This window comes from Ranitomeya imitator, chromosome 5, assembly GCF_032444005.1.
Source record: "Ranitomeya imitator isolate aRanImi1 chromosome 5, aRanImi1.pri, whole genome shotgun sequence".
In the NCBI taxonomy this organism is placed as follows: Eukaryota; Metazoa; Chordata; class Amphibia; order Anura; family Dendrobatidae; genus Ranitomeya; species Ranitomeya imitator.
The window spans coordinates 271,090,308-271,104,235 of NC_091286.1; the positions used below are offsets into that span (position 1 = coordinate 271,090,308).

Here is a 13,928-nt window from a genome sequence, read left to right on the forward strand (position 1 = left end):
AAGATATTCTCCCCTCGAGGGAGGTTCCTCTTTGATCCAATTTCTGGCTAAGACCTTCCGAGCCATGTATAGTAGTCTGATGATTGTTATTTTCAGCTTGTTATCCACAGCTATCTCTTCCACGTAGCCCAGCACGCACACCAAAGGTTCTCTTGGAATTACACATCTATATGCCCCTTCTATCCGGCTAACAACCACCAACAAAAAAGCAGTCATTGCAATTTCACCGCACTTGGAATTTTTTTCCCGTTTTCTAGTACACGACATGCTAAAACCAATGATGTCGTTCAAAAGTACAACTTGTTTTGCAAAAAATAAGCCCTCACATGGCCATATTGACGGAAAAATAAAAAAAGTTATGGCTCTGGGAAGGAGGGTGTAACGCTCGCGCCGAGACTGGTTGGCGCGGGCTCCTGGGGGTGTGGCCCCACTGGACCACCGACCGAACTTCCCTGGAAGGGGCGTAACTAAGTAGCTTCCTAGGTGTTCGTTGGAGCCTCTGATGGGGAGGTCAGACTTGTGCAATAGGAAGCTACCAGGTACCACTCCAGGGTGGAGTCGGACTGTGGATGCTGATCCCACCGGGGACAAGACACGGGCAGGCAGGCACGGCTGTGACACTGGCTGACAGACGGGTATGGCAGAGGCCCTGACGGGCGGACTGGCTTGACAGAGATACAGGCAGGCAGACGGGCGCGGCTGGCACTCAGGCGGGCACGGCTGGCACTGGCAGACAGGACTGATACTCTGGTAGGACCTGGTATTCAGATGGATGTGTGGAAACCGGTAAGAACCTGTTCAGACTGGAGAATATAAAGCAACAGGTAGAGACCTGTAGGGAAAGTTGCAGAATTAAGATAGAGCAAGAGTGGAAGAAAAGCTGAATCGCAGGAGGCGGAGTACGAGTAGAAGGTGGAGCTATGAGCAGAAAAGGAGAAGGCAGAGCAGAGAAGGAGAAGGCAGAGCCAAGGACGGAGCCGCAGGAGGCGGAGCCAAGGGCGGAGCTGCAGGAGGCGGAGCCAAGAGCGGAGACGCTGGAGGCGGAGCCAAGAGCGGAGACGCTGGAGGCGGAGCCAAGAGCGGAGATGCTGGAGGCGGAGCCAAGAGCGGAGACGCTGGAGGCGGAGCCAAGAGCGGAGACGCTGAAGGCAGAGCCAAGAGCGAGAACGCTGGAGGCGGAGCCAAGAGCTAAAGACATAGAACCGCAAGGAGCGGTGCCAGGTGGAACCGCAAGGAGCGGAGCCGTAGAGCAAAGCCACAGAGAGCGGAGCAAGGTCAGAGAGCAGAGTGAAGAGAAAAGCTGAGAGACACAGAGCCACAGGTTGTGGTAGAACGGAGCAGAGAGAAGCAGAGCCACAGACAGTGGCGAACAGAGCAGAAAGATAAGGCAGAGGTACACACAGCTGAGTGGGAAATGACTAATGACAAAGAAGGAGCAGGGACGGACATAGACCAGAGTACAGACAGGAACGGACACGGATACACAAACAGAACACAGATGAAGGCCTGCAATAGTGCAGCCCTCAGAGACAGGAAACACACGACCTGGCAGCTCAGTAGCAAATGCTAACTGAGGGGACTAGTTTGCTCAGGCATCCTCCAATGGGTGAGGATGCCTTAAGTATCAGAGGCCTCAAGGCTATTGGCCAGAAGCACCTTAGGGAGGTAACATAACATAGTAACATAGTAACATAGTTAGTAAGGCCGAAAAAAGACATTTGTCCATCCAGTTCAGCCTATATTCCATCATAATAAATACCCAGATCTACGTCCTTCTACAGAACCTAATAATTGTATGATACAATATTGTTCTGCTCCAGGAAGACATCCAGGCCTCTCTTGAACCCCTCGACTGAGTTCGCCATCACCACCTCCTCAGGCAAGCAATTCCAGATTCTCACTGCCCTAACAGTAAAGAATCCTCTTCTATGTTGGTGGAAAAACCTTCTCTCCTCCAGACGCAAAGAATGCCCCCTTGTGCCCGTCACCTTCCTTGGTATAAACAGATCCTCAGCGAGATATTTGTATTGTCCCCTTATATACTTATACATGGTTATTAGATCGCCCCTCAGTCGTCTTTTTTCTAGACTAAATGATCCTAATTTCGCTAATCTATCTGGGTATTGTAGTTCTCCCATCCCCTTTATTAATTTTGTTGCCCTCCTTTGTACTCTCTCTAGTTCCATTATATCCTTCCTGAGCACCGGTGCCCAAAACTGGACACAGTACTCCATGTGCGGTCTAACTAGGGATTTGTACAGAGGCAGTATAATGCTCTCATCATGTGTATCCAGACCTCTTTTAATGCACCCCATGATCCTGTTTGCCTTGGCAGCTGCTGCCTGGCACTGGCTGCTCCAGGTAAGTTTATCATTAACTAGGATCCCCAAGTCCTTCTCCCTGTCAGATTTACCCAGTGGTTTCCCGTTCAGTGTGTAATGGTGATATTGATTCCCTCTTCCCATGTGTATAACCTTACATTTATCATTGTTAAACCTCATCTGCCACCTTTCAGCCCAAGTTTCCAACTTATCCAGATCCATCTGTAGCAGAATACTATCTTCTCTTGTATTAACTGCTTTACATAGTTTTGTATCATCTGCAAATATCGATATTTTACTGTGTAAACCTTCTACCAGATCATTAATGAATATGTTGAAGAGAACAGGTCCCAATACTGACCCCTGCAGTACACACAGTCTCAGTCACAGTCACAGTGTGCAGTGCACACAGTCTCAATAAGAATCCGGAGTGGCTGGCGCCGCCCCCCTATGCACACAGCCAGGAAGTGTACACAGAGCAGGCCACCATGAAGCACATGGCATGAAACCAGCAGCAGACAGATCTCACAGCATGGCACTGGGTGAGTGAGTAGATGTAATAGGCAGGTGGGGAATGGAAGGCTATGCAGTGATGCCGGCAGGGTTGTTACAGTGGGGAGCGAAAAACGAACACGGAAAAACAGAAAATCCCAAGGTCATGAAGGGGTTAAAGAGGGACCCAAAATTATTTCACCTGAGACTGGAGAATGGTCGGAGAAAGTTTTAGATTCAATTCTGACATTTTTATATACATAATAAATAAGTCGATACGTGAAGCGGATTGGTGGGTGTCTGAAAAGTGAGTAAATACCCTAGATGTGGTATTGATACATCTGAATAGGTCGAAGAGTTCGTTTTTAAAGAGCCAATTGTTGAGGGTAGTAGATAGGTAACGGTTTGTGGACGAAGAGTTTAAGTGGCCGACAGGAACTATGTTAAAGTCTCCCGACATAATTAAGTCGCCTTTCCTGATTAAATTAACTTTTTTTAGTCATCTATCTAAAAACTATGTGTTGTGTTATTCATTTGACAAATCAAGATATGGTATCTATCCTGAGTGTCACTGTGTTCGTCAATAAAATCAAATGAGATGGAATGTTTTATTATTGTTAACTAGATGGCAGCCCGATTCTAAAGAATCGGGAGTCTAGAATCCATATATACTTTATTTATTCAAATGTAAGAATAATACAATTAATAAATAATAGTAAGAAACAAAAAAAATAATAGGCAGTATATGGAGAAAACACCAAACAAAAGTTCAAAATGTCACTGAACCACTTCACAACTAAATATATATAGTTTTGGTAAATGGTATTATCATTTTTTTGACGAAATTCGGCAGGAGCTTGAAGAGCAACGTCACTGGGCCCGCCTCCACGCAGTAGAAACTTGCTGTGAGGTAAAAATTCAAAAATCACACCAAAATGGCGGGCGGAGTGTGTCACAGTACGGCACGTTTCTGATTGGTCGCTCGCAGCAGGCGGCAACCAATCAGACACTGGACACTGTTGACGTCACTTATCTCCAGACATTAGCTCCGGACATTATCTCCGCACATTAGCTCCGGACATTAACTCCGCACATTAGCTCCGGACAAAGCCACGGAAGTTGGCACAAATTGCAGGAAGTAGTATTCTAGGCAATTATATATTAGACTAGATGGCAGCCCGATTCTAAAGAATCGGGAGTCTAGAATCCATATATACTTTATTTATTCAAATGTAAGAATAATACAATTAATAAATAATAGTAAGAAAGAACAAAAATAATAGGCAGTATATGGAGAAAACACCAAACAAAAGTTCAAAATTGGTGTGAAAATGTCACTGAACCACTTCACAACTAAATATATATAGTTTTGGTAAATGGTATTATCATTTTTTTGACGAAATTCGGCAGGAGCTTGAAGAGCAACGTCACTGGGCCCGCCTCCACGCAGTAGAAACTTGCTGTGAGGTAAAAATTCAAAAATCACACCAAAATGGCGGGCGGAGTGTGTCACAGTACGGCACGTTTCTGATTGGTCGCTCGCAGCAGGCGGCAACCAATCAGACACTGGACACTGTTGACGTCACTTATCTCCGGACTTTAGCTCCGGACATTAGCTCCAGACATTAGCTCCGGACAAAGCCACGGAAGTTGGCACAAATTGCAGGAAGTAGTATTCTAGGCAATTATATATTAGATACACCTGCCTTTTTTCTGTTAGTAGATTCAAAAAATGTATGGAAAATTGTTATGGAAAAATTTGGGGTGGTTATCCTTCAGAAATCTGGTCTCTTGTAAGCATATTAGGTCAGCGTGTGAGTTATTAATTTTTCTCCATAAAGTGAACTCTTTATTAGGGCTGTTTAGGCCCCGTACGTTATAAGACATAAGTTTAATGCTCATGGTGATAAACTGTAGATTGAGAATTTAAATGCAAAAATACTTATATGTACTGGGAATGTACCCCTCAAGTTATAATTGCTATGTATATGGTGATCAAAAGTATCCAAAAAGAGACTTAATATAACAATTAACAAAATCAGAAGTATAATAAAAAATAAACCATGTAGAACAAATTACTGTATATACGCGAGTATAAGCAGACCCGAGTATAAGCCGACCCCCCTAATTTTGCCACAAAAAACTGGGAAAACTTATTGACTCGAGTATAAGCCTAGGGTGGAAAATGCAGCAGCTACCGGTTAATGTCAAAAATAAAAATAGATACCAATAAAAGTAAAATCAATTGAGACATCAGTAGGTTAAGTGTTTTTGAATATCCATATTGAACCAGGAGCCCCATATAATGCTCCATACAGTTCATGATGGGCCCCATAAGATGCTCCATATTAAAATATGCCCCATATAATGCTGCACAAAGGTTAATAATGGCCCCATAAGATGCTCCATAGAAACATTTGCCCCATACAATGCTGCATAAAGGTTGATGGCCCCATAAGATGCTCCACACATTATGGCCCCATAAGATGCTCCATACATTATGGCCCCATGAGATGCTCCACACATTATGGCCCCATGAGATGCTCCACACATTATGGCCCCATACATTGTGGCCCCATGAGATGCTCCACACATTATGGCCCCATGAGATGCTCCACACATTATGGCCCCATACATTGTGGCTCCATGAGATGCTCCACACATTAGGGGCCCCATGAGATGCTCCACACATTATGCCCCATACATTGTGGCCCCATGAGATGCTCCACACATTAGGGGCCCCAAGAGATGCTCCTCATATATGCCCCATAAGATGCTCCATACATTTGCCCCATTTGCTGTAGCTGCGATTAAAATAAAAAAAAAAAAAAAAAATCACATAACTTACCTCTCTTCGCTCAGGCCCCCAGCACTTGCGATAGTCACCTTCCACATTCCATCGCTGCGCGCTGCTCTGTCTTCCATCCTTGGCACTGACTGTTCAGGCAGAGGGCAGCGTGCACACTAATCGCGTCATCGCGCCCTCTGACCTGAACAGTCACAGCCAGAGGACGGAAGACAGAGCAGGAAGGTGACCATCGCGCAATGCTCCCCCTCCCCTGATATACTCAACTGCTCCCGGCGCGGTCCCTGGCAGTTTCTCACTGTCAGATGGTCTCCGGGAGCATCTTCCTGTGTTCAGTGGTCACGTACCGCTCATTAGAGTAATGAATATGCGTGCATATTCATTACTTTAATGAGCGGTACCACGTGACCGCTGAACAGAGGAAGCGCTGCCTGGAGACCATGGGACATGCACGGACAGCGCCAGGAACAGGTAAGTATATCACAGCCGCCGCTCCCTCTCACCCGCCAACCCCACACCGACACTGACTCGGGTATAAGCCGAGAGGGTCACTTTCAGCCCAAAAAAGTGGGCTGAAAATCTCGGCTTACACTCAAGTATATACGGTAATACACTAAACTGGAGTTCTCATGAGGAAGCCTACACGCTAGTGGATTCTACTTCTTTTTTGGGGGGAAAAGTCCGTGGAAGGAGTTCGTGAGGTAGCAACCTCAAGTAACACGTGAAAAAATATACCGGTATGTTCTGTTTAAAGAAAATTTTATGCATACATATTTGGTAATAGAGAGACAATACTGGTGATCATTGCCAATATGGTATAAAAGACTAGCAAATAGACTTACTAAGATATATTATAATGTGTGGGGAGCATTAGCTACGATCAAGCAGCTAATTAAAATATAAACAGAATCCAATAGGATTTATGAGTTTTAACATTTGTCATTGAAAGGAGGATAGGATTTCAGGTAGGAGGCATCTTTTAAAGGGAACCTGTCACCACCAAAATCGATGGTGAGGTAAGCCCACCATCATCAGGGGCTTATCTACAGCATTCTCTAATGCTGTAGATAAGCCGCCGATGTAACCTGAAAGAGGAGAAAAAGAGGTTAGATTATACTCACCCAGGGTCGGTCCTGCTCCGATGGGTGTCTCAGGTCCGGAACAGCGCCTCCCATCTTCATTCCATGACGTCCTCTTCTGGTCTTCACGCCGCGGCTCAGGCGCAGGCATACTTTGTCTGCCCTGTTGAGGGCAGAGCAAAGTACTGCAGTGCGCAGGCGCCGGAAAGGTCAGAGAGGCCCAGTGCATGCGCACTGCAGTACTATGCTCTGCCCTCAACAGGGCAGACAAAGTACGCCTGTGCCAGAGCCGCGGCTGAAGATCAGAAGAGGACGTCATGGAATGAAGATAGGAGGCGCCAGAGCAGACCCGAGACACCCATTTGACCAGACCGCAACGGGACCGCCCCTGGGTGAGTATAATCTAACCTCTTTTTCTCCTCTTTCAGGCTACATCGGGGGCTTATCTACAGCAATACAGAATGCTGTAGATAAGCCCCTGATGACTGTGAGCTTACCTTACCATCGATTTTGGGGGTGACAGGTTCCCTTTAAAGAGATGAAATTGGATGCATCTTCAGGTAAGTAGAGGGGGAAAGTTTTCTTTTTGAAAAATACCAGTAGTTTCAGAGGGAAACCCCATCTGTAGGGGATTTCCATGTTCCTGAGAGAGGTAGTTATTTCTCGAAATGACTTTTGGGCTTTGATTGTGTCTTTAGATCTGCAAAGATTTTTAGATGGCTATATGGTTCAGGAAATGTTTTATATTCTTTAATATAGTTCTGAATTTTCTCTTTGGTATTAAAAAAATGTACACATAGTATAGTGTCTCTCGGAGAGTCTGTTGGGATATTTGCTGAACGGGGGATTCTATTGTCAGTTCGGAGTTAGATAGAGATGGTTCTGGTTTTTTGAAAAGTGATTTAACATAATCAGAGATTATTGGGAGTAATATTCTCTGAGATTCCACAAATTTTTATGTTGTTCCTACAACTGCAGTCCTCTAGTTTGGATTTGAGTTTATGGAGTTCTTGATTTACGTCCAATTTTCCCCTAAAAAGCATGTGTTTTGTTCTTAACTGCAACTATTCTTTTTTCATGGTCTTCCAATTTTGTGTTGAAAAGGTCTAAAGTAGATTGAAAAAGTTCTGCTTGCTTCTCAAAACTTAGCTTCATATTTTAATTGATCTGATTAGCGAGGTCCAACATGTAGGCCTCTGCATTATTTTTCCCAGGCATAGGGAGTTCCTTGTTTTTATTGACTACAGGAGAGGAGGAGTCCGTCTTTTTTTTTTTTTTTTTAAACGGTTTTTATCCGGGCTTAAGTTTGGAGAGGAGTCATCATATTCATCCTCAGAAACTTCTTGAGAAAAGGTATATTTATGACTCTCAATTTTAAACCATGTTTTTTTTTTTCCTTTTATACTATGTTGTGTATAAATATGTGATTCTTCAGAATTTCTTTTAGTCTTTGCCTGATGAAGTGGCCTGAGTAGTCTCGAAAGCTTGCAATTTATTACCATCTTTTCATTTAGCCATTAAAAGGTATCAACCACTGAGGACTCTCAATTCTAAATATTTATTTATGACCCCAGTCACCCGGATCTTTTCTTTTAATGGATATCGAGAGGTCTATATCCTCGACTGAAGATTTATTGAAAATTTTGGATGTAAGTTTTTGTTTGTGTCTGTGTGTTTTTTATTAAAGGGTTTAAGGGGAGGGTGTCCGATTGAATTTTTGAAGGACCTCCAATTTTAGCCGTTTTGCTGTAAGCGAGAGACATATTTGTTAGGATGTGGTTTGTTTTCTTCCCTTTTAAGAGGAGATCTTGATTTTGATGGACTAATGGTATTAGATTGATCCTCTGAGGGGTTACAATAAGATTGATGCTGAGTATTTCTCTCTGAGTTTTAGGTGGTTTATTCACTGAAGCAGTATTGGTTTTAGCTTTTGCTGCACTATTATTCATTTTAGAATGGAGTAGATAAGAATAGGTTCGATTCTTGTAGGTAGATATTAAAATAAGACACTAAATGGGATATAGTATATTGGATATGTATATATAGATTTAGGTCACAATGTAAAAGAGAAAACAAGATGTTATGTTAAAGGGTGCTAAAATTAGGTTAATGTAATATTATGGCTAATAAAGTATGATGGAAGACCATATTAGCCTAATAGAGCTAAAGAATATACAAGCCGTGCCAAGATCAAGAAGCAATGGTGTAAGGTGGCAGTAGTCAAAACACAGGACTTACCCTTATAATAAACAAATATTAAGGTATAGTCAGCTGAATAAGATTACTGAGGATCAACTGTAATTATAAATTTTGAAATATTAGGTGTACTGGAGGAAAAATGATGGAGAATTAAGGGTATCGAGTCAAAACACATATAGACTGTAGGATAAGTTTGAGCCAAATAATGCTTTTTCACTAGGAAATCAAGAGAATCCTAAAGGATTAATTACCTCCTATTGGTGCGGCTTAGTTCTTAATAAAGAGAAAATATGAAAGTAGAACACTATAACTTGTATTGCAATAACTTGTATCAAATGTTTTGTCTAGTGCCCTTAAGGCGATTAAATATAAATGTAACCTTTGGCTGCTCTTTTATCTCGACCCACGAATCCACACGTCAGTGTTCTCGGTTTAACATCACATGCTACTGGGTTGGTCTCTGGCCCGATATAATACCATTAACGGACCGGGCTTATATCTAACGAGGAACTCTTCGCAGTCTTACCTGGCTGGCAAGGCTCTGATTCACTGGTGGTAGCTTATTGTACTCATTTATATAGCGCCATTAATTCCACAGCGCTTTACATACATTATTGGCACTGTCCCCATTGGGGCTCATTTCTCAGCCTGTCAGGGTTGTGAGCAAGTGTTGTGCCACGCTGGCAGTTACAAGAGCCACTCTCACTCCCCGTGTCTCCCCGTGCCCATGTGGACAGGGGATGCCTGTATAAAAACTGTGTCAAGCTGACATTACACATCCGGGGGGGGGGGGGGGGGGGGGGGGACAGAATCCACACAAAAAAGTCCAGAAAATCACATTGTATGATTTTTACATAATTAATTTGCATTTTATTGCATGAAATATTGATTAAATAAAAAAAAACAGAGCTTAATATTTAGTACAGAAACCTTTGTTTGCAATTGAGGTCAGATGTTTCTTGTAGTTCTTGACCAAGTTTGCACACACTGCAGCAGGGATTTGGGCCCACTCCTCCATACAGATCTTCTGATCTTTCAGGCTTCGGGGCTGTTGCTGGACAACATTGAGTTTCAGTTCCCTCCAAAGATTTTCTATTGGGTTCAGTTCTGCAAACCGGCTAGGCCACTCCAGGACCTTGAAATGCTTCTTACGGACCACTCTTTAGATGCCCTGCTATGTGTTTTGGGTCATTGTCATGCTGGAAGACCCAGCCACGACCCATCTTCAATGCTATTACTGAGAGGAGGTTGTAGGCCAAAATCTTGTGATACATGACCCCGTTCATCCTCCCTACAATATGGTGCAGAAAAGCACCCCCAAATGTATGATGTTTTACCCACCCATGCTTCACGGTTGGGACGGTGTTCTTGGGGTTGTACTCCTCCTCCTTCCTTCAAACACAGCAAGTGGAGTTGATACCAAAAAGTTCTATGTTGGTCTCATCTGACCACATGACCTTCTCCCATGCCGCCTCTGGATCATCCAGAAGGTCACTGGTGAACTCAAATGGGCCTGGACATGTTCTGGCATGAGTAGGAGGCATGCCATGCCTCCTATGAAGGCATAGTGGGTTACTAACTGTAATGTTTGAGACTGTGGTCCCTGCTCTCTTCAGGCCATTGACCAGGTCCTTCCATGTAGTTCTGGGCTGATTCTTTACCTTTATCAGAATCATCCTTACCCCACAAGGCGACATCTGGCATGGAGCCCCAGACTGAGGAAGATTCACAGTCATCTTGCATTTCTTCCATTTTCTAATAACTGTGCCAACAGTTGTTGCCTTCTCACCAAGCTGCTTGCCTATTGTCCTGTAGACCACCCCAGCCTTCTGCAGGTCTACAATTTTGTCCCTGGTGTCCTTAGACAGCTCTTTGGTCTTGGCCATGGTGGATAGGTTGGAGTGTGATTAATTGAGTCTGTGGACAGGTGTGTTTTATACAGGTAACAAGTTCAAATATTTGCAATTACTACAGGTATTGAGTGCAGAGTAGGAGGGCTTCTTAAAGAAAAACTAACAGGCTGTGAGAGCCAGAATTCTTGCTGGTTAGGTAATCAAACACTTATTTCATGCAATTTAACTATTTAGAAAGTCATACAATGTGATTCTTTGCTTTTTATCTTTAGATTCTGCCTCTCACAGTTGAAGTGTACCTACGATAAAAATTACAGACCTCTCCATTCTTTGTAGGTGGGAAATCAGACTGCAATGATTGGCCCCACCATACATATAAAAGGATGTGATGGGCTTAGGCTAGTTTCACACTAGCGTTTTGCTGAGCTGCGGACTTCCTCCGTGAAGCGCCGCCCACGGCCGCACCTCCACCTACGTCTGCATGTGGCCTGCATACCCTATCTTTAACATTAGGTACGCAGGTCACGCGGATGTATACGGATGTCTCCGCATGCGTCGTTTTGACGATGCAGAGAAAAAAATAAATTCCAACCAGCTGTGTTTGACGCGGGTCGCCGCATCGTCAAAACGACGCATTCGGAGGCATCCGCACAACCTGCGTACCTAATGTTAAAGATAAGTACGCAGGCCGCATGCGGACGTAGGCGGAGCTGAGCGGCAGAGGTGTGGCCGTGGGTGGGGCTTCACGGATGCAATAAAATGTTCAGAGATTTACATATTTTGCCATAGGTTGGCCCACTTAAGTCAGTGCTCGCGCATGCCAGAACACCGCACAGACCAGAAGAGCCAGTCTTCAATAATGAGGTTACAGTGACCCCGTCACCAGCTCAGAGTTAGATTACACTCAGGAGGGAGGGGCGGTACGGTGAGCGGCTCAGGTCCGGCACCTCCCATCTGCTTATGATCGCCTCCCTCCTGCTGCTTCATGGCTCCCCGGCATCGCGCTCCTGCGCAGGCGAACTTATCTGCTCCGCAGTGCGCAGGTGTTGGGAGAGGTCAGAGAGGCCCAGCGTCTGCAGCACTTTACTGTGTCATCAGAGCGCGATGCCGGGGAGCCATGAAGAAGCAGGAGGGCGGCGATCAGAAGAAAATGGGAGGCGCCGGACCCGCGAAACCAATCGGATGGACCGCCAACCGCCAGACACACACACCGTGCACAGCAGCACAGACACACACACACACCGTGCACAGCAGCACAGACACACACACACCGTGCACAGCAGCACAGACACACACACACACACCGTGCACAGCAGCACAGACACACACACACACACCGTGCACAGCAGCACAGACACACACACACACCGTGCACAGCAGCACAGACACACACACACACACACCGTGCACAGCAGCACAGACACACACACACACACCGTGCACAGCAGCACAGACACACACACACCGTGCACAGCAGCACAGACACACACACACACACCGTGCACAGCAGCACAGACACACACACACACACCGTGCACAGCAGCACAGACACACACACACACACCGTGCACAGCAGCACAGACACACACACACACACACCGTGCACAGCAGCACAGACACACACACACACACACCGTGCACAGCAGCACAGACACACACACACACACCGTGCACAGCAGCACAGACACACACACACACCGTGCACAGCAGCACAGACACACACACACACCGTGCACAGCAGCACAGACACACACACACACACCGTGCACAGCAGCACAGACACACACACACACACCGTGCACAGCAGCACAGACACACACACACACCGTGCACAGCAGCACACACACACACCGTGCACAGCAGCACACACACACACACACACCGTGCACAGCAGCACACACACACACACCGTGCACAGCAGCACACACACACACACCGTGCACAGCAGCACAGACACACACACACACACACCGTGCACAGCAGCACAGACACACACACACACCGTGCACAGCAGCACAGACACACACACACCGTGCACAGCACACACACACACCGTGCACAGCAGCACACACACACACACACACCGTGCACAGCAGCACACACACACACACACACACACCGTGCACAGCACACACACACACCGTGCACAGCAGCACAGACACACACACACACACACCGTGCACAGCAGCACAGACACACACACACACACACCGTGCACAGCAGCACAGACACACACACACACCGTGCACAGCAGCACAGACACACACACACACACCGTGCACAGCAGCACAGACACACACACACACACACCGTGCACAGCAGCACAGACACACACACACACCGTGCACAGCACACACACACACCGTGCACAGCAGCACACACACACACACACCGTGCACAGCAGCACACACACACACCGTGCACAGCAGCACACACACACCGTGCACAGCAGCACACACACACACCGTGCACAGCAGCACAGACACACACACACACCGTGCACAGCAGCACACACACACACCGTGCACAGCAGCACAGACACACACACACACCGTGCACAGCAGCACACACACACACACCGTGCACAGCAGCACACACACACACACCGTGCACAGCAGCACACACACACCGTGCACAGCAGCACACATCTCGGCTCTCGGTAGTCTGGAGATGGAGCTGGCCGCACGTCCTCCCGGAGGCCTCACACTTTAGCCCAGGCCCAGTGCCAGCATCTCCAACCTGTCACCTGTGGTAGGCGGCACACAAAGCCTGGGGTCCAGGAGGAGGCCTCCGCGGGGACGCTGCCCGGCACCGGGCGCTCTCTTACCATCATAGTAGTAGCAGACCTTCTTCTTTCCGCCCCCCTGACTGTACGCCATGGAGTCCTGCGCGTAGGCTGCTGACACTAGGAGCCGCCGATGCTCGGGACAGGCCGGCTTCCCCGCGACCCGCACTCTCACCCACAACTACCCGTTATTCGGGGATCAATGAGAATTTCCCGCTCGGCCGGGAACGCGCACAGACACACATAGACAGACACGGTGCAGACAGCGGTGGGAGGAGCCAGGTAAGGTAAGAGTTGATGGGAGGACCTACAGAGAGAGAAGGCGTGACCAGCCAGATTGTGAAGAGCAAGGAAAGATGCAATAAGTGGGCGGGGGTGACACGAGGTGGGCGT

General features: G+C 46.6%; 1 protein-coding gene across 1 annotated transcript in view; it reads right to left on the reverse strand.

The window, feature by feature from the left end:
- Positions 1-13,926, reverse strand: part of HDAC2 (histone deacetylase 2) — an 85,078-nt gene extending 71,152 nt beyond the window's left edge. The window contains exon 1 of the mRNA XM_069726158.1: positions 13,578-13,926. Within this exon, the coding sequence (XP_069582259.1) occupies positions 13,578-13,629 (52 nt within the window). The 5' untranslated portion in view covers positions 13,630-13,926. The remainder of the gene's footprint in view (positions 1-13,577) is intronic.
- Between the last annotated feature and the right edge of the window lie 2 nt (positions 13,927-13,928).